A 21,783-nucleotide genomic window follows, 5' to 3' on the forward strand; every position below is an offset into this window, starting at 1 on the left:
GCCAGTTGAAAGCAGCTGATTGAATGAACCCAGGCAAAATCATTCTTTTTTCAGGCCTCTAAGGTTTGTGGTGGTTTATTTCACAGTAAAGTCTAACCGAAATGGGTCCACACGTCATTTATCTAAATATTTAAAAAGTATATTTACAACATACCTTCTTAAAGACCTGGAAGGTTAGGTTTGCATTTGGAATTCTTGAGGTCCTTGACATTCAATACAACCCTCAGAGAAATGAGCCCCTGGAAGACAGCTACACAAGCACTGGAAGGAGGCGCAAGGCCACCTGGCAGAGAATTCTGGGGTGTACAATGTGAGGGCTGCCGGCTTTGACCCAGACTCCTTGATTGCCAGAGAGGTGTGGACAGAGGCAGTCCAAAGTGGGGCCCTATAGTTGTAGTCAGGTCTAGGGGCAGAACTGAGCATTCTTAAGTTAACAGAAAGATACAACAGACTGACCTACTGTTTTTACCTCTTCCATAAGCCCATACACAATGAGATGTGGAACATATCCATAGGTAGAAATTTTGTACGTACTTAAAGATGTATCCATAAGCTTTTTTCTTTTCTTTTTTTTTTTTTGTACGTTGTATGGCTGGGGTCACATTTCATTCTTTTTCCATGTGAGTATTCCGTTATTACAGCACTATTTGTTGAATTTTTGTTTGTTTTTGGGAGGTGCATGTGCCAGGAATCAAACCCAGGTCTCTCGCATGGCAGGCGAGAATTCTACCACAGAACTACCCTTGCACCCTCTAGCCATAAGCTTTTTAAAAAATTGTTCATTATAAAATGAGAAGTTTCCAAAATTTCTAATCTTGAACTCTCTTTTCCAACTGTTATACAGTTGATGGCTACCTCTCCAGCATGAAGATATGTACCAATTGATTTAAAAGGCAGCCAATATTTTAATGACATTGGAAAGATAACATTCTAAGCAATTTTCATACTTTAATTATAGCCAAAAATATATTTTTATTTGAAGTAATGGAAATCCAGTAAGTTTTCAGCTAAATATGAATGAACTGCAGGGAAAATACAATCTGCAAGAATTTAGATATGCATCTTACAGTTTGGTTACACATGCAGTTCCTTCAAATTGGAAAATAAGGTTAGATCTCTCTCTAGCCTAGACTTTCTATTAAAAATTCAAACTGCTTTTTATCCTGGGTGAAATGAATAATTATACAAACATACAAATTTCTTCAAGACCTCCAAATCCCCACCATCTTCAAACCCACTATCCCAAAAATCAAAGCAAAAACTTTGGTTTAGATGTTTGATAAATTTCAAATCGATTTAATCTTTCAGTTTTACAGAACTAATACAACTGATTAGTTGTCTCTAATTACATTTTTACTTACTGATACTATTTTATCGTTAATATTTAACATGGAAATATGCTAGGGCATACAGAATCTTCTTTCTGGCTTGTATTTATAGTTGCTTTGGCTGTGCAGCTACAGAATGAATTTACTATTCCGTGTCATTCCATGACACCTCAGGGACATGGATCATACAAGTTTCAGTCCTACACAATATTTACAGTCACACAGGGGAGCCCTCATGCTCATTTTTATTCCATAAGTGCACTGATTTCTGGTCTCCTTCCCAAACCTTCCCCTGCCCCCAACCCTCCAATGTGTCCTCTCCCCCACCTCGGTATTCTTGTAGATACCTAGAAAAAAATGCAAGATCAGCTGTGACCTCGGCCCTGATACAAAGTGGGGGAATACATCACTCCCACTGAATTTGGAAACAAGCCTGCTGAATGAGAAAACTCTAGCTTCAGCCTCCCAATTCGTCACTCACAATTCACAACTGGACACAGGGTTGCACTTTCTGCAGGGGACTATGACTTTAAATTGAAGGGACTGTAGTTATCAAGACACCAAAACTCCTTTCCCCCTACTCAGCTCCATGGAGAAAACCCAGAGAGCCTTGTTTTAATAAAAGAAATATGATGATGAAGGAAACCTGTGAAAGGCCAGGCTGCGGACTCTCAAGTCACTCCTTATAGAGAAGGTAAATTATTACACAGTCTCCAGCTATTATTTATGTGGCAAAGGCAGAGGTATCCCCATATACCTGTCTGAGTTTTTAGGTTTAAACAGAGCTCAAGGGAGAGGATAATAATAATAATAATAACAGTATCACTGGCATTGAGAGTTTTCTCTATGCCAGGAACTATGCTAAGCCCCCTTCAGGTAGTAGAGCATCATTATAGACTCTGGAGTTCAGTCACCTGGATTTGAATACCAGCAACATTACACAATAGCTACAGAATCTTAGGCAGGTTATTTAACCTCTCTGGGCCTCAGTTTCCTCATCTGTAAAATGGGGGTAGTAGTACCCAGCAGGGTAGTCATGAGAAATCAATGAGCAAATATGTACAAAGTGCTTAGAACAGTGTAGGCCACATTGCCATATAGAACGGATTGCCAGATAAAATACAGGACATTCAGTTAAATTTGAATTTCAGACAAACAATAACTACTTTCATTTAAGTATGTACCAAATATTGCATGGGATATACTTACACACACAAAAAGAGCCATTCTATATCTGAAATTCAAATTTAACTGAACATTCAGTATTTATGTAGATATTTATTTAGCTAAATCTGGCAACCCCTACAAATGTATTTCGGAACTCATCATTTTTCAAAATTTTGGAACACAGCATGTGTGTTATATATATCTATATAATACCTCCAGCAATGTGTGCACCCTTGAAGCAAATACATTAACATTTCTGTAGGGAACCATGCATTTTTCTCATAAGTAGGTGAATTAACGTCTGAACAGCCTCACATGAGTTAAGATCAGTTTGTGCCACTGAGAGTTGTGGTGCTCTCTGGGTTTGGGGTTAAGGATCAGACATGTGGACCCGGATGACCACTACCATTATTTGATTCCATTCCCACAACTATTATAAGTAAAAACTGTTCTTCCCATTTTACAGCTGAGGCAACTGAGGTTTAGGATGATGACATAATTAGCCCAGGATCATGTGGCTTGCAAGTGACCAGATCATTCTTCAAACCTAAAAGTGCCGTATCTGCCTTCATCCGCTATCCTTAGCCTGGCCTTTCCTTGTTTCTTTGTAGTTTGTCTCCAACTCTTATTTTGAAATAGGGATTAGGATAGGAGGAAATGGAGAAGAGGAGGAAAGGAGAGTTTCAGAGAAGAGGCATCTCAAATATGGTTCCAGAAGGAGACACCAACACTTGCCTTCTGAATCTTCTGCGAGCTGTCTCCCCAGCCTACAGTTCCGGTCACAGGTGTGTACCCAGTACTACATATGCACACCCACGCGCCACGCCACGCACGCACGCACGCACGCACACGCCGCGCACACGCACGCCCCGCCTCTTGTTTAAGATCTTCTTTTGGTCAAAGCCCTGCTCATGATGTGTGCTCAGCTACCGTTCTGCCGCGAGAACCCCGCTGCACTAAAGAGAAATGTGATGTATCTTGGTGGGGTTTTTATTACAGAAACAGCAAAATCAATATTTTTTTCAACATTAGCCATTCTCCAATGTGAGAATTAAAAACAGGACAGCAAGGCAAAGCACACTAGCTGGCAGGAGGTGACATTATCAAATATCCTGCAGGTTTTACTCTTCCATTATTACGACCCATAATAAAGAAACAAAACACACAAAATAAGTGGCTCTCTATACAACAGGTTGTCTAAACTCAAACTGAAAATGTATGAGTTCAGAATTTTCAATTTCACACATCTGCAGAATCCTGCAACAGCAAAAGCAAAGAGTTATGTGAAGTCTAAAACTAGTCCTCTGATTTTCCCACTTGATGTCCCACCCTCCTATATATCATCCTCTCTCTACTGGAGAAAACCCAAGGTCAGCTACTCAAGCTGTGGAGGGGAATTTCCAAATCATCCCAGAGAAAAGAGGTTCCCCCTTCCAGGGAAGATCTCAAGAAGCTGAAATAGGTATCTAGTAAATAGACTCTAGTGGGTCTGCATCGTTATGAAAAAAGAACAAGACACCAGGGCCAATGACATGGCCCCATGGGACAAAGGAAAAGATGGAGAAGTAGTGACCATACAGAATCTGTGTGGAATCTCAGGAGTGAGACATAGACTTAAAGCCCAGCTCTGCCACTAACTAAGGCTGTCACCCTAGGAAAGCTACTTAGCCTCTAGAAGCCTACATTTCCTCATCTTTAAGTGGGACAGGTGATAGCACTGACTTCAGAGGGTTCTCAGTTCCTCCAAGCTAGTGCCTCCATGGGACATTTGCAACAGTTGTTCCTCCACCTGGAAATTCCTTCCCCCAGTCTTCACACAGCAGTTGTCTTCTCAACATTCGGGGTCTTCTTCAACATCATTTCCTCAGACTTTCCAGTCTAGCCACTCCGTCACTTGCTATCATGTTATATTTTAGTTTTCTACATAGCATGCACCACTAGCTGGAATTTTTTTTGTTCATTTATTGCCTCACATGTTTGTTGATTGTCTTCCTTCCCCTACCTGGCCATTCTAGTCCACAGCTGTATTTCCAAAAACTCAGTGCCTAGCATGCAATAAATATTTGGTGAAATAACTCACAATCACGTCTTTTAAAGCCAAGAGGAAAGTGAATGGGACATGTGTCTTATGACTTTTCCTCTGGAAAACAGACCACTGTCTCTGCTCACAGACAATGGGGGGTCGGATGGGAGGGTGGGCCTTGAAATCTAGACCCCAGCCCTGATTTATAGGCAAGCTGTGGGAAAACTAAGGCAACTTCATAGAATTCGCAGCTCTGAAAGTTAGCATAAAGCAACATACTTACATTGGAACCTAGAATAAGGAATGAGATCTTGTTATTCTTTACAGGTTAATGTAATACCCTGATACATTCCAATGTATTTGGGGCAGAAAATAAGAAATATATATATTTGCAAAGCCCCATTGAGGGACTGTGGAAGTATTAAACTTCCCCACCTGGGGAATTCTTGATATTCTCTCAAGCATTAGGGACTCCCAATTTAATAAACCAAGCCCTCAATTTTAAGGCTTGTCCTTATGAAACTTGTTTCTGTAATGGTGAAGCTGGGCCTACTTATAATTATGCCTAAGAGTCACTCCCAGCGAATGTCTTTTGTTGCTCAGATGTGGCCGCTCTCTCTAAGCCAACTCTGCAGATAAACTCACTACTCTCCTTACTACATGGGAAATGACTCCCAGGGGTGTAAGTCTCCCTGGCAATGTGGGACATGACTCCCAGGGATAAGCCTGGCCCTGGCATTATAGAATTGACAATGCCTTCTTGACCAAAAGGGGAAAAAGGAATGAAACAAAGTAAACTTTCAGTGGCTAAGTGATTTCAAATAGAGGCAAGACAGTATTGGGGAGGTTACTCTTATGCAAGCTTCAGCCAGATATTGCAAATTACCAGGGTATGCCAAGCCCCAACCAACAGTTTTCCTGAAAACACCTAAGAATACCTTGAGCTCTATCTAGTAAGTTTGTTTCTTCAGAACTTAAGGCCTCTAGATTGTTCCTATGCCAGATAAGCCCTGAAACCCAGTGTCTCCAAGAACATAAGCCAGTTTAACCCCTCTACCCCATAAGTTCAACACTTCTTTCCAGCACGAAGATGTTAAAATGGTCATTGTCCAGGCATCCCTGAAAAGTGAGATAATGATCAAGTGAGAAGGAGGAGGTGTAACTGAGAAATTAGGATTTAACATATGATTATGACTACTGACTCATTATATAGCTATTTCTTTTTGGTTCTAGTATATTAGAATAGCTAGAAGGAAGTATCTGAAATTGTTGAACTGTAATCCAGTAGCCCTAACCTTTGATAATGATTGTATAACTAAATAGCTTTCATCATGTGACTGTGTGATTGTAAAAACCTTGTGACTGACACCCCCTTTATCCAGTGTATGGGTAGATGAGTAATAAAATAAAGACAAAAGTACTACTGCTACTACTAATAATACTAGCAATAATAATGGGATAATGGGTATGTGTTTTCTTTTTTATTTGTTCTAAAATTGTGGTGATGAATGCACAATTATACAATGATACTGTGAGCCATCAATTGTATATTTTGGATGGATTATATGGTGTGTGAACATATCTCAATAAAACTGTATAAAAAAAAGATTAAGGAACATTCAAACACTCATCTTCACCCCGGTGCTAACATATGGCCTCAAGAGAAGTTTGCCCTGTAACGTGGACTAGAAGGCATATGAAGACCCAACTGCAAATGCTGGTGGAAACATAGATAAGGCTTCCTGCTTAGAGGCAGGCAGGTCAAACCCACTCAACCTAAAATACAGAAAGGACTGCTTAAAATAAATAGGAATCTATACTGAGCTAAGGCAAGAGGAAGGCCGATGATGTCTGTCTTCAAGTCTTAAATGAGGCCATTCAGCCTTCCAAGCCCCTTCCTGATTTCCTTATAACGACACCTAGAATACTCACTTTTTTTTTTTTGCAAGGAAAAAGAAAACAGGAAACCTACACAGCGAGACTTAAGAGTAAACTTAGATTTTCACCAAAAATGCATTTAGTATTTGGTAAACCTTAAGCAAATAGACTACTAAATATATCACCTGTTTTCTGTTCCACTCCCCAAGGTACCTAATTATAACTCCACACAGGATGGAAAACTGACTTACCAGCTTCAATGCATTGTGGCATCAAGCAGTACTCCTCCTGTTTTGCTTGGAGGCTTAAGAAACCTTGACTCACTGAAGGAAAAAACAGACCAAAATAAATAAATGACCGATTTGCAGCAGACCACCATCAGGTAAACCGCCATCAGGCACATATGCATGATATTTGATATCAGTTAATCCCTCTGAATAGTATTCAAAAGTCAAGTTGGCCTAGTATCACAGAATCACATTCTGGTCGCTAGCTAAGTGGCATCGGTTAAAAAAAAAAACAAAACTCTTGACTACTCTGCAACTCGGTTCTCTTGGGTGTAAAACAAGCAGATACAAGTAGACCAGCGCTTCTCAGAGTGTGATCCCTGAACTGGCAGCTGCAACATCACCTAGGAGTGCTAGAGATGCAAATTATCGAGTCCCACCCCAGACTTTCTGCTTCAGAAACGCTGGAGGTGGCACCCAGCCAGTGGTATTTTTGTATGCTCTGTGGCAGGGTCACAGTTCATTCTTTTTCCATGTGAGTATCCCGTTATTGCAGCACCATTTGTTGAATTTTTTTTCTCTGTTTGGGAGGTACGTGGACCAGGAATCGAACCCGGGGCTGCCGCATGGCAGGCAAGAATTCTACCACTGAGCCACCCTGGCACCCCCAGGCTGTGTTTTGTTTTTGTTTGTTTGTTTTTTGTTTTTTGCATGGGCAGGCACCAGGAATCGAACCGGGTCTCCGGCATGGCAGGCGAGAACTCTGCCTGCCAAGCCACCGTGGCCAGCCCCACCCCGGCTGTGTTTTAACGAGCCTTCCAGGGGAGGCTGATAGAGCTGAAGTGTGAGAACCCCTACCTAGAGGATCTCTAAAGTCTCTTCCATCTCTGATTATCTGTGGGTGAAAGTCTCATAATTTCACTATGTTTACAACTACACCCCCGCTTTAGAGATGGGAAAATAGAAACTTATAAACTATGTGATTTGGAGCAAATCCCGAGTAGAAAGAGAAGGCTACATGGGCAGCATCTCGAGTTCTGGAGCTTATCTAAACCATCCGTACAGATAGGGCCAAAAAATAAAAACAAGAGGAGGAAAAAATACACTGTATATAACTCAGTCATCTAGCAACAGAATAATTATCTGCCCACCCCGAACCCCCCCACAATCTTCCCCCACCAGGCCCAGCATAGCTACCAACAATATACAGCTTTGTGGCCCCAGCCTCCACCTACTCTCCAAACAAAACTGTGCAACTGAAGTAGCTTCTCACCGATGGTTTCCTTTCCCCATCTGGCTGGCAGCATTATCTAAATAGATTTCTGCAGAAGGACAGAAGGACGCCCTATTTGTGGACCCCAGGTAATGCCAGTGTGTCACTTGCTAGCAGCCTGGGCATTAGCAGATATGAATTTAGATATCCAAAATATTTTTAGTAGACTAGACAATCATGGGGAACTCGTTATTGCTGTTCTCTGTTGGCAGCAGCACAGAGGCCTTTGGAGATGTGGCCACAAGGAGATGAATGGTGGGGGGTGGGGGGAGGTGAATGAAGGCAAGGTCTTTGGGGGCATCTTCAGCAGGGAAGCAGGGTTAGAAAGCTTGGTGGTGCCTATATTTTGCTGGAGATGGAATACCTGTAGATCACTTGCAAGTCTGGCGACTTTTCTTATTTATTAGCCCACATTTAAAGGAGAGCCTGCTTTTTTCTTTGTTCTTTTCTCTTCTGCCACCCTCCAAACAGCCTTTTTACCGGTGACATTATAGATTCCAGAAGAAAATGCCTTTGGAACATCTCAGGCCTATCTTTAAGAAAAGGTACATCTTGGCATTAAGGTATATTTTGAGCTCTTCCAAAAGCAAAAATTAAAAGTTAGGTAAAAATACATATGTGAAAAAATATATATAAATATAAATATAAAGATTAGGATGGTATGTTCCAATATGACTGGCTGGAGGAACACATGGGGGAATTTTTTCCTTCAGTCCACTTTTATATGGTTATCAAATGCTCCATAATAAGCACGTGTCATTTTTTATAATGGAATACAATACTTTATTTTAAATAATAATAATTTCATTTTTATGATTCTGGGCAATTCCTTTTTTGATAGCAGTCCTATTTGACATAATGAGCTAATGAAATGGGTACTTTAAAGACTTATTCCTTTCATAGAATATAAATATTGACCCAAAACCACCAAGGAAACAGAACTAAAATCAGATATCCTTTATCTAACGATAAGTAAAGGGAAGGTTTAATTGAAATTAATTAGGATACAGACCAGATCCCTCAAGGAAGATCACTATATCCATGGGGGGTGGGGGAGTGGTCACCTTAAGATCCTGCAAATAAATAAGGACCAACAAGCCTAGAAAATGTGAAGGTTTAAAGTGAATGAAATACAGACAAAAAAGAAAATATTGTAATATGGAAAATTTAAATGTCGCTCTTTACTGGTTAGAGGTTTAGAAGAAAATTAAAGAGCAGTTTGGTTTCTCATTTTGGATTTCTCTATAGCCAGAAGTTATATTGCAGCCAAGGAATCCACAGATTGAGAGCACGAGAATGTCCACAGAGCAGGGGTCCGCAAACTGTGGCCCGCGGGCCAAGTCCACCTGCTGCCTGTCTTTGTAGGGCCCGTCCGTGGGCTAAGGATGGTTTTTGTGTTTGTAAATGGTTGAAAAAAATCAAAAGAAGATTATTTCGTGACTCATACAAATTCCATGAAATTCAAATTTCAGTGTTCATAAATCAAGTTTTACTGGAACACAGCCAATTTTTTTTTTTCACATGGGTAGGCACCAGGAATTGAACCGGGGTCTCTAGCATGACAAGCAAGAACTCTGCAACTGAGCTACCATGACCCTCTGTTGGCTTTTAAGTGACAACAGCAGAGTTGAATAGTTGAGACAAAGACCAAATAGCTCACAAAGCCAAAAATAGTTACTATCTGGCTCTTTGCAGAAAGTGTGCTGGCCCCCAGATTGTCGGGGGAAGAGACAGGAAAGGAGGAAGGGAAGAAAGGACACTTTTAAATAAACTAGTTACAGGCATACAGACATTTCTGATGTTTTCAATTCTAGTGCTCTAGGTTCTCTGAAACCATCCCAGGGCCACTGGCAATCACTCTTACTGCAGGAGGATTAAGGTTTAGAAACTAGATGATCTCAGGGCCTAAAATACAAAGAGGTGAGAGGGATGCTAGAAATTCCAGGCAGGTGACTGACCTTTGGCAGAAAAAAATATACTGCAGAATCAATCTGGAAGAGAAGAGGACCTTAACCAAAATAATGTTCTAAAGAGCATTGCCTGACAGGTCCCTGGAGCTTTGCATTCAAGGCCTTTGTTAGGTGCAGGGTGCAGGCGGCTGGCAGAGCCTGGGGGATCAGGCAGTGAAGGGGGGGCTGCGGGGGGTAGACAGGGATCTGAAATAATGCCAGGATATTAACGAATGCCCACCAAGAGCATTCATTTTAAAGAGTATGCCTTCATTTTCAAGTAAAGTGTGCCTGAACTAGACATGTCCAACTGGGTGGCACCACCTAAAGCAATACTTCTCAAAGTTTAATTGATAATCACCTGGATGTCTTGTTAAAATGCCAATTCTGAACCAGTAGGTCTTAAGGTGGGGCACAAGCTCCCAGGGGATGTGGACGCTGCTGGACCACGGACCTGCTGTGAACAGGCAGGATAGAGGGAGACACAACCTCTGTGTACCCTTACTCTCTAAGAGCACTGAAGCTCCTCTTAGAGGTCTGCAATGAGGATCAGGTGATCAGACCCATTAGAGAGTTATTTTTGTTTCTATTTTTTATAGGCTTCCTTACCCCTAAAATCATTGCCTATAAAATTTAGGAAAAGAAAGAGGGAGAAAAAAAAGTTAGAGCTGTTTCCACATCATCTCCTATCAAAGAGCAGCGTTGATGCCCTTGAGAATATTCCAAGTAAGATGCCACGGCCTCAGAATGCAATAATGAAAGCAGAGTCCCCCCAAAATTTCAAGCAGTGATAACATCATGAAAAGAGCACATAATTTTACATAAACAGTAATCATTTGGATTTTTCAGTTTGGGCGGTGTTTATAAAACACTAAGAGTCTACCCTTGTAGTCACTTCCCACATGACCTGTATTCTCTTGGCATGCCCGTATAATTTTTCTTCCAGTTTTGAATTTCAGGACAGGACACTTGTCTAAACCCCAATCTCCCAACAGTTTTCATGAACCACAAATTCAGTTGCAGGAGTAGGAGGTTTAGCTTTACCAGAAAGCGGTAAATACATCTAATTTCCTAAATCTTCAGCCACAGAAAACATGGAAAGATGGTTTGCTCGTTTTAGCAGCATTTTCAACCACACAACCCTAACTCTTTTAAAATTTAATTACTGGGTTTCGCCTGCCAAAATCAACACGGTCGCCTGCATCCCGTATATGCCAAAGAATATTTCCAGGCTTGTTACATTGCAAAATGCACCTAAAATCTCCCAACGATAGGGTTTGTCCCTATGTAACTTTCAAGTTAAGGAAACATTATGGGCCATATGAAAAAAGTAAAAAGAGTAATCACGAAGGGTTCAAAATGCCTACAATTTTAGAACTCCCCCCATCCCTTACCAAGATAGTTTATACTTTTTCACAGGAATAAGCTTTTATCAGCATATATACTCTCTGGGTACATCATTCTCACAAAAGAGTCATTAAACTAATTTAACCACGATGACTTTCACATCTTGGAAGAAAAACTTGCTTTCTTCCCTATTAATTCGTGAATCTGACAGAGAGGCAGGGTTAAAATTTCCTCCCAGCAGAGTCACCACGTTATAAAGGAATCAACTGACACCATTAAAGGTGCACTTTAAAGCACTGACGTGGACTCTGGAGATTCAATTTCCTGCTTCGTTCAGGCAATTTTTTAACAGAGCTCAAAAGTAAAAGAAATCCCAGCCTGGGTTTCCATCCCACCGCTAAGCCAAGTCTTTCCTCACAAGATACCTAAGAAAGAATCAGACTGGGAATTCATAAAGGCTTATTTTGCAAAAGGGAAGACATACATATTCTCGCCTGGTGCAACCGAATCCTCCAGCCACTGGCAAAGCCACTTTCTACCCACTTCGGGTTGTGGAGTGGACGCCTGGTATACTTGGGTGGACTTATTTATTTAGTTACTTAGCCTTGGAGAGAAAAGTCTCCTGTTTTTGCTTGCATATGTCCTAGAAACTAAGGCGGCACCACCAACCAACACAAGCAAGCAGCCCTACAACTGCGTTACGGCAGAGTCTGCTGGAGTAAAACAGTGCAGAACCTTCTCGCACACGCACAGGCCTCCGGGCCTCGGGCGCTGTCACTTACCTAGAACGAGGACAGTGCCCAGCACCAGGGTGCCAGCTACAAACACCACCAGGGCGATTCGAGTGCCTCTGCCGGACGGCTTTCCAGTCTCTCCTTTGACCCCTGTTTCTGTTTCCATCAGCAGGGACGTCGCCGGCTCACTAGAAGAAAGTCACACTCCGTGGTCTGATGGCTGGTCTCAATCAAGAGGCTCTCCTGCTTCTCCTACTAATGGACAGTCAAAAAAAGTTCTTGTCAGGAAAGCGCCCCTCACCACCCTTTCTCAAATAATTCTTCACAAATGAAATATCGGTTGCCTTGGCTTTCCCCCTGACTAGACAAAACAAACAGTGGTTGCTCTATCTCAGTGTCCTGCAGCAAAAGCCCCTCTCAACTGATTGCTTGGCAGGCTCTTCTCTCAGGCGTTCCGAGTGTACATGTTTTAGTATGTTGCTGAACAGATGTTTTAGCTGTTTAAATGTATAGTCACTTGGGGAGGGAAAAAAACAATTGTCTTTATCAAAACTGGATTCCCGTCAAATTCCAACCCCCACTCCCCAAACTGTGATAAGTTAGGTGACAGGGCTTCTCCTGACCCCACTTAAAGGTCTCAATTAATCACCTAACTAACTCTTTTGCAATAATCATTCGGCTTGCCTGAATTGCCTTCTTCAAAGGTGTTCTTTCAGTAGCGTGTGTCCCTTTTTAAAGCCTTCTTAGAGTCCCTGGGATATCCTGTAGCATTTTATTTTAGGAACTCTGTGTATGATAGCATGTGCCAAAAATCAGAGTCATAGTCAAGTGCAATGAAAAGTAGCAATTAAGACAACCTACAGAGGCTGATGTTCTGGATTGGGACTTTTTTAAGGAAAAGGAAAAAAGCACTTCCTCTTTGTGGTGCTAAGAATTATACAAAAGACAGTTAAGTGTAGGAACTGAGCCTATTAGCAACCACAAAAGATAGGGTAAAAGTTGGTTTTTTTTTCCCCTTGCATGTTTTGTTAAAAAGTGCATCCATGTGTTTTGTCCTCCATCCCACCCAAGCAGCCATTAGTTAGTTGAGATTTGTGGTTCCATGAAGCGTCCATTTCAACTGGTTCCCCAAGATGGATTCAGAGGCAATCGGTTTCACTGAAAAGACCAATTAATGACTGTCTTTCTTTTCTTTGATTTCTTTGATTACAGTAGTGATTTAAACAATGGAAATCTGCTTTCTTCATAGGGAAGGGCAACTGATATTCCAATGCTACTGAAATGACAGAGATTTTATGATCCAATGATATAGACAGCATTAATCCGCAACACAGTTACTATCTCTCTGTTCTTTGTTCTGCTGGAGATTGTAGGGCAATGGGAGGGCTACATCTAGAAAGCAGTAGAACAATTGTCTCCCTGGAAAACTTGTGTCCATAGCCTTGGGAATCACACAACAGCCCAGCAGACCCTGATGAGCCCAGTAAGGCATGGCAACATGTTCATGGTTCTACCTGACTAGCTTGGCCAGCCTTAAGCCCCTAGCGTGGGACTCTCCCAAGAGGTTTTGGATTTGACTCCATAATAATAATAATACTCTGTAATACCGTGAGCTCCAGGAATCAGAAACCACAGTCACAGTCAGTGCTGCAGCCCCAGCATCTACAGTTTTTTGGTACATAACAGTGAAGAGAGAAACAGGAGTAATGAAATTCATCCAAGGAGCCCTGACCACTTACCTTTACAAAGCAGCTTCAGGAACCTCAGATGCTAGTGTCTGGGGCGGAGGGGAAGAGGCAGGTGTTACGTCTTTCAGCCTCTGTATTCCTTCTAAATGCTTCAATGATGATGATACTATACATGGGTAGAACACGTTCACATCCCACTTTAACCTCCTGGTAAACCTATATACCTGATAGCAAAGGTGTTTTGTTTTTTTTTTTAATTAGCTAATGCTATTTTTTTATTAATTAAAAAAAAACAACAAACAAAACATTAAGATATCATTCCATTCCACATATACAATCAGTAATTCTTAATATCATCACATAGTTGCATATTCATCATTTCTTAGAACATTTGCATCAGTTTAGAAAAAGAAATAAAACGATAACAGAGAAAAAAAGATTATACATACCATACCCCTTACCCCTCGCTTTCATTTACCACTAGCATTTCAAACTAAATTTGTGTTAACATTTGTTCCCTCTATTATTTATTTTTATTCCATATGTTCTACTCTTCTGTTGATATAGTAGCTAAAAGGAGCATCAGACACAAGGTTTTCACAATCACAGAGTCTCATTGTGAAAGCTATATCATTGTTCAGTCATCATCAAGAAACATGGCTACTGGAACACAGCTCTACATTTTCAGGCAGTTCCCTCCAGCCTCTCCACTACATCAGCAAAGGTGTTTTTATCTCTGTTTTGCAAATGAGAAATGGACTCAGGTGGCACAGGAAAATCAGGAATGGAAAGATAGGGTGGGAGTGGGGTCACTGCCGGACACTGTGTCTGCAGCCCGACAAAGTTCCCTAGGCACAGGGAGAGGACATGCACACAAGCACGACGCCAGGACGCACGTCTTCCCTCCTTCTCTCCTCCTCCAAGTCTGCTAACACTTTTCTGGGTCTGGACTGACATGGAATGGTGGCCGTGGGTTGCCAGCTGGACTAGCCTTCACTCACGTTGATCCCCCAGAGATGAGGACAATTTGGGGCTCACCCCAAAGTGCACCTACCTATTCCTCATGTAACAACATTAACTCATTCCTGAAAATCCAACTGCTAAGTGAAAGCCATTCAACAACAACAAAAAATTTTCCCATTAATCATAATAGGAAAATCATGCTGCATTCCGTCCCAGCCTAAGATACTCAAACTCAGAGAGGAAAATATATTAATTCAACAATGAAAGTAAGTTTATAAAAATATTTTTTTAAAAGAAAAGGGTTCAAGATGTTGAAAATGAGTACAGTTTGTCATAGAATGCAATGAAATGAAGGAAGACTTGAGAGTGGTTGAGGCTTGGGAGAGGAAAGATGGGGGAGACATTCATTACAGGGTGCAGTCTTCCTTCTGTGCCATTTCCTGCATTAATTCTTCAACCTTTGGGAGATGAACTGGACTCAAACTGCACTTAAAAATAAAGTTAAAGCACAGGAAAAAGAAAAACTCAAGGGCAAATAAAGAACTTCAATAATGAGTGCTCACAAAAGACTTAAAGCTGGAGTCACCTAACCAGGGCACTTGGCCTGCCCCGGCCCACAACCTGTGTTTGTGAAATAAGTTTCATGGGAACAGAACCCACACCCAATCATTTCCATGTTGCCTATGGTTGCTTTCAAGCTACATGCAAGGCAGAATCAAGTAGTTTTGCAACAGAGACCTTACAGCCTGCAAAGCTGAAAGTATTTACTCTCTGGCCCTTTATAGGAAAAGTTTGCTGACACATGGCCTAAATAGTAGTAGGAAATGTTACCTCTTCACCCCACCTCACTTGCATGCCACACATACACAGAGCAAAAGGTTCATCCAAATTTGATATGCAACTCAAATTGTGCCATTTGATAGTCACTGAGTAGAAACTCTCATGTCAGAGAAATCGGTGTGTCTTTGCCCAAAACTGTTATATTGAAGTTACAGTATATTATTTAGTGTATTTTGTGATGGAAAAGGCGGGAGGGGGGCGGGGTATTTGTTAAAAAAGAAAATTGTATAACATCTCAAGAGCTGTGAAAAATTAGTTAACTGAGAAGTCTCTATGTAAAGAAATCTGTTAAGAGTCAGGTCTGCATCCACCTGATAGTTTCAGTTAAGACCCTCCAAGACTCTCTTGGACCTTAACTAGACTCAATCAATGAATCAACAGAAGTTTCTGGGGCAATTCTCAGGTGCCTAACCCTTTGTAAGGCCCTGTGAAGGAAGACGGAGAAGCTACACCAGAGATTTCAAACTGGTAAGCTGAGTTCAGGCATAAAAATATGCAAAAGAAACTCTATACAATTTATTTGAACACTAAAGCATACAGGCCTGGCCATGTGGGCAGTAAGTGTCCAGAGAAATAGAAATTCCTATGCAGGAGATTTGTTTGCAAGACTTCCAGAGAGGGAGGCCGGAAGAATGGGCAGCATGAAAGGAGAAAGGAAGGCTTCTTCCAGATAGACCAAATCAGAGATGGATGACTCTTGCAGGACTCAGAGGTAAGATTATTTATGCGTAAATAACTGAACCCAGCAAGTTGAGCCAGGCTACTAACCTGCTAGGAGGACAGCAGAAGCTGAATCTTTAATACTAGATATGAACAGGTCTGATCATTATTTGGATATACTAAGCCCTCTGTTTCAGGCAGTAAAATCCCATGTGGGCCACAATTTCAGTGAGAAAGAAGGAAATGATTCACATCCTGAAAAATGTATTCATCTGTCCACTGGAAGGAAAAGGGAGGGAGGGAAGGGAGGAAAGTGAGAAAAGAAAGCTGAAAGCTTAGCCCTTGTGGCTTGGGGTGGTGCTCTGCTATTTTATTGGCAGGTCCAGAGGAGTTCAAGTCCCAGCTCTTCCACTAATGAGATGTATTATTTACCATATGTCTAAGATTCTTTCCTATAATTTTTTAAATCTCTTTTAATTTGTTATTGTTTTATTATATATTCACATACCATGTAATCATCCAAAGTGTACAATCAATCATTTACAGCATCATCATATAGCTATGCATTTATCATCACAATCGAAATTTTTTGTGTGTGTGTGAAAAATAACATGTACAAAAAAGCAATAAATTTCAAAGCACATCGCAACAATTAGTTGTAGAACAGATTTCAGAGTTTGGTACAGGTTACAATTCCACAATTTAAGTTTTTACTCCTAGCTGCTCTAAGGTACTGGAGATTAAAAGAAACATCAATATAACGATCCAGCAATCATGCTCGTTTGTTAAACCCAACCTTCTCTGTATAACTCCACCATCACCTTTGCTCTTTCTCCTACTCTTTAGGGGTATTTGGGCTATGCCCATTCCAGCTTTTTCCTGTTGGAAGGGGCTGTCGATAGTATGGGATAGGGGGATGGAACTAGTTGTATATTTGATGTTCTTAAACATCTTTCTTAGGTAAATGTTATCTCCTTTCCCAGAGGAGGAAACTGAAGTTTGGAGAGAAGGGATTTTGCCCGAGGTTGCACAGCAGGTCTCAGCCTGTATGGTTTCAAATTCCAACCTCAGGTAATTAGTGAATGGTAGAGATAGCTTGTCAACATAACACGAGCCTAGGAAAAGTGATAAACTGTGCTTCCTTTAATTCTCTTGTTTAAAAGACTAATTGTCCCACAACTTCTCTTTTAAAGGAAGAAAAAAAAAAGACTCATTGTGAGGTTTTATTTCCTTAATAGGAACAGCAGCCATCACGTACTACAAAACAAAGAGTTTTCAGTTGGGGAACAAAAATAGCAATTCAAGAAATATCTCCTGATCTGTTGCTGCTGGTAATTGAATATTAAGAAGGATAATATAAATTGCAAAGGCGAGCTAGCCAAGCACGATACCTGTTCATTTCTGAGTCTAAAGGAGGATTTTTATTTTCTCACCTTCTTGGCCATATAGCTATCATTTTTTCAGTGCTCACTTATTTTATGTCTATCATCACCATTCCTTACAGCAACCTTACAAAATAGTATCTCTTGCCCTCTTTTACAGATAAGGACACTGAGGCTCCCAGAGGATAAGTAATATTCTCAACATCACATGATGGGTAAATGAAAGAGCCTGGTTAGAACTCGGATCTGTCTGGCTTCAAAGCCCATAATACCTTTTCGAAAACGTTACACTGCATTGTTGTTTTTAAAAATGTAATAACTATTCATCCGACTTAGTGCTTACTTGCTATATCCACAAACTAATCATTTCCACCCTGATGCCTTTGTTGGACTACTCACCTATACAAGTTTATATGACATTGATTGATGACAGCTAATTGTTCAAAGAATGCTTTATTCAGGTGTCTATAAAGGGAAGAGGCTTAGAGAGGTGATCTTAAAGTTTTAATGGTCAACCAGAATCTCCTAGAGGGCTGGTTAAAAGCAAATTAAAAACAGATTGTTCCTTCTGCCCTTCCAATACCTTTTGAAGCCAATTCCCTGGATTAAATACCGTCTGTTTGAAATAGAGTGATTTCTGTTTTCCTGACTGAACACTGACAGCTACAATATCCTTCTCTTTCCTTTTCCTGTAACTCTTAGTTGTGCCATTCATGTTGATTCTTGTTTCCATACTACCAGGAAGTATAGCACAGTGATTAAGTATATGGTATAAAGTTTGGTTCCTAGCACTGCTACATACTGCTATGTGGCCTTGAGCAAATTGCCTTATCTCCTAGGGTCTCAATTTTCTCATCTGACAACTAGAAATAATAATAGTCCCGACCTTATAGAGTGGCTGTAAGGATTAAGTGCTTAAAATCGTGCCTGAGATGTGGCCTCTCTCTCCAAGCTAACTCGGCAGGTGAACTCACTGCCCTCCCTCCTATGTGGCACATGACTCCCAGGGGTGTAAATCTCCCTGGCCAATGTTGTACAGGAATCCCAGGATGAGCCAGGACCTGGCATCAAGGGATTGAGAAAGCCTTCTTGACCAAAAGTGGGAAGAGAGAAATGAGGCAAAATCAAGTTTCAGTGGCTGAGAGATTTCAAACAGAGTTGAGAGGTTATCCTGGAGGTTATTCTTATGCATTTTATACATACCCATTTTTAGCTTATGGTGTATTGGAGTAGCTGTAGGGAAGTACCTGAAACTGTTGAGCTGTGTTCTAGCTGCCTTCTTTCTTGAAGATGATTGTATAATGATATAGCTTCTGCAATGTGACTGTGTGATTGTGAAAACCTTGTGTCTGATGCTACTTTTATCTATGGTATGGACAGATGAGTAAAAAATTTGGATAAAAAATAAACAAATAATAGGGGGAACAAAGATTACAATAAATTGAGTAGATTGAAATACTAGCAGTCAATGAGAGGGAGGGGTATAAGTATGGCAATGTATGAGTTTTTTCTTTTTTCTTTTTATTTCTTTTTCTGGAGTGATGCAAATGTTCTAAGAAATGACCATGATGATGAATACACAACTATGTGATGATATTGTGAGCTACGAACTGTATACCATGTTTGGACTGTATATGTGTGAGGATTTGTCAATAAAATTTTTCTTTTTAAAAAAGAGAATGTCCAAGTGACCAATAAGCATAAGAAAAATGGCTGAACTTCATTACTCATTAAGGAAATACAAATTAAAACCACAATGCAATGCTTCTAACTACCCACTAGAATGGCTCAAATTAAAAAGATGGAAAACATTAGTGTTGAGGAGGATGTGGGGCATCTAGAACTCTCATGAATTGCTGGTGAAAGCGTAAACTGGTACAACCACTTTGGAAAACTGCTGAAGCAGAACATTAATATACCCTGTCATCCCAGCAACCCCACCCACTCTTAGGTATACACCCAACAGAAATGCATACATGTGTTCACCAAAAAAAAATGAACGAGGATGTTCATAGAAACAGTGCTTGTAATAGTCCCCAAACTGTAATCTATCCATAAACCAATCAACAGGATAATGGATACATAAATAGTGGTACATTCATACAATAAACTATGAGAATGAACCATATACAAGTACATACAACGGTATGGGTGAATCTCACAAATATAAGGTTGAATGAAAGAAGCCACACTCAAAATAAGTGCATCCTGGGTGGGCCACAGCAGCTCAGCAGGCAGAGTTCTTGCCTGTCATGCCAGAGACCCGGGTTCAATTCCCGGTGCCTGCCCATGCAAAAACAAAAAATAGTGCATCCTGTTTGAATCCATCTAAATAAAGTACAAAAAGACACAAAAACAAATCTCCACTATTAAAAGTCGGGACACCAGGTACTCTCAAAGCAGAGCTTCTGGAGTGCTGATAATGTTCTCTTGATTGCTCAGGATGCTGGCTAAACACAGTGTTGAGTATGTGGTAATTCATCAAGCTATACACTCACAACGTGCACTTTGGGGTCTGCATGCTACATTACAATAACAACGACAAAAACAATTAAACGTGGCATCTCACCTATGAGGTAGCACTACTCGAGTATGGTCCACAGACCAGACTGTGACCTGCTCGTCCCCAGGTTCTGACAAGACACGCACAGAAATCGAGAGTAGCATTCAGAGATGGGTTTAGGCACTTAGGTACCCTAACGTGGCTGCAATGTCCAAGTACTTAATCATGTTCTAGTAATTCATTTTCATGGTATTTTGCAAAAGTAGTAGTCTGCGATGGATTGGTCATTTAAAAACCTGCTCCTTCATCACAGGTAGTTTGGGAGGCACTGCTCAAAGGTCCCTTCAAGTGTCACCTCATCTCTGCTCCCTCTCTTGCTCTTCACTGTAGACCCCAGGATGCCTCCAACCAACCCTAGTCAGTGAGTCCATGTTGGGAGTAAGGACAGCCAGGTGAGAGCAAACACCCGTCTGCTCCCTCCTGTCTTTGAGCCACTTGAGGGTCAGGGCCACAGTTTGGTCATATGTCACTGGCGCCTGACACAGAAGATACTTTACCATGCAAAATTAATGTAACTGTAACCCCACTGAGATTACAGAAGTTTGCCTTGAAAAGATTACGCTCGGAATGTCATTTTGTAGCCAGGAAGAAGAGAAAGGAATGGGGGCGGGGGGTGGGAGTGATAACAGACCCTTTCTCTTAAGTTATTAGACATAGCCAAGGACAAGAGGGAAATCATTTCTTTCAAGCTAGTTGTCATGGAATCCTGTTCCCACGTCCTCTGACAGGTTGCCATAATAGCTCACCATTGGATTCCTTAATGTCAAATGCTCCCTGAGTGCACTGGGCCTGGTTTTTATCAAATAAAGACATATTACTGTTTTCTAGAACATTCCATCAATGCAATACTCCGTGGGAAGGATTATTTTCAGTTTTGTAAAGCATTTGTAAGTTTTCAACTCTACCAAGAATTTCTTTGACACAATATTAATATTTGCCGTTATTCTTAACACAGCTTAATGAATACTCTGTCCATATTTTTAAAAAATATATAATACAGTCCCTCAAGCCCACCCCTACATGGTGGGATCTGAGAAGAGCGTACAAAATGATGTCACGTACCATTTAAAGCTGTAATTCAGGGCACAACCATGAAATACCATACATTCTGTCCTTCTACCTTACAAATATACCTCATAATTGCCTGGAAGGCCAGGTTCCAATTCAGGATTCTCAGACTCCATGGAGTTCCACGTAGGAACATGTCGGCACAGGGAGAGCTGACCCCCGGCCCCCGGCCCACCCCCATCCTCTGCTTAGATTCCAACAACACAACATCTGTACAACAAAGCCTCCCAGGCCCCTGAGTGGGCTTGGAGCAGTTCAGACAGGAAATTCTGTGTCTCACGGATACAAACTATGTTCTACAGGGGTACACAGACATACCCCCTCGGCTGGAAGAGAGCCAGATTAGAGCCCTGCTGAGCCAAGACCCAGCGTGGGCGGGCCCCCCTCTTGCCTAGGACAAAGGATAGAACTGTAGCACCCTTATCACATAGCTTAAAATGCAATCCTTTTCCATCCAACCCACCCAAATAGATTTAAACCACAAGAAGTTAGTTTCTTTTTTTTCTCCATGGGCAGGGACTGGGAATCAAATCCGGGTCTCTGGCATGGCAGGCAAGAGCTCTGCCACTGAGCCACTGTGGCCTGCCCAAGAAGTTAGTTTCTTTTTAAGCAGAGAACTATAGCTCTCAGGTTGTTGGGGTTAAGCTACCACTACAATTAAGTGTTTTGACACCTAAAGCAAAGAGGAAAAGA

The 21,783-nt window shown here is 41.2% G+C and overlaps 1 protein-coding gene and 1 long non-coding RNA gene across 6 annotated transcripts in view; one reads left to right on the forward strand and one right to left on the reverse strand.

Annotated features, from left to right (window-relative positions):
* Window positions 1–21,150, reverse strand: part of PHEX (phosphate regulating endopeptidase X-linked) — a 291,954-nt gene extending 270,804 nt beyond the window's left edge. For 2 of the 5 annotated variants that reach the window (XM_077146746.1, XM_077146741.1), the window contains exons 1-3: window positions 21,085–21,150; window positions 11,975–12,181; window positions 6,648–6,719 (exon numbers count right to left, since the gene is read on the reverse strand). In XM_077146746.1, coding sequence (XP_077002861.1) covers window positions 6,648–6,719; window positions 11,975–12,092 — 190 coding nt within the window. In that variant the 5' untranslated portion in view covers window positions 12,093–12,181; window positions 21,085–21,150. Of the gene's footprint in view, window positions 1–6,647; window positions 6,720–11,974; window positions 12,182–13,665; window positions 13,912–21,084 lie in introns of those variants that run through there. The other 3 variants (XM_077146743.1, XM_077146742.1, XM_077146745.1) reach the window with 3 other exon arrangements.
* Window positions 15,642–19,242, forward strand: LOC143670279 (uncharacterized). The gene is made up of 3 exons (XR_013169315.1): window positions 15,642–16,129; window positions 17,061–17,148; window positions 17,620–19,242. It is a non-coding gene; the product is annotated as an uncharacterized LOC143670279 (long non-coding RNA).
* Window positions 21,151–21,783: the final 633 nt, after the last annotated feature.

Source organism: Tamandua tetradactyla, chromosome X (assembly GCF_023851605.1).
Source record: "Tamandua tetradactyla isolate mTamTet1 chromosome X, mTamTet1.pri, whole genome shotgun sequence".
Classification (NCBI taxonomy): Eukaryota; Metazoa; Chordata; class Mammalia; order Pilosa; family Myrmecophagidae; genus Tamandua; species Tamandua tetradactyla.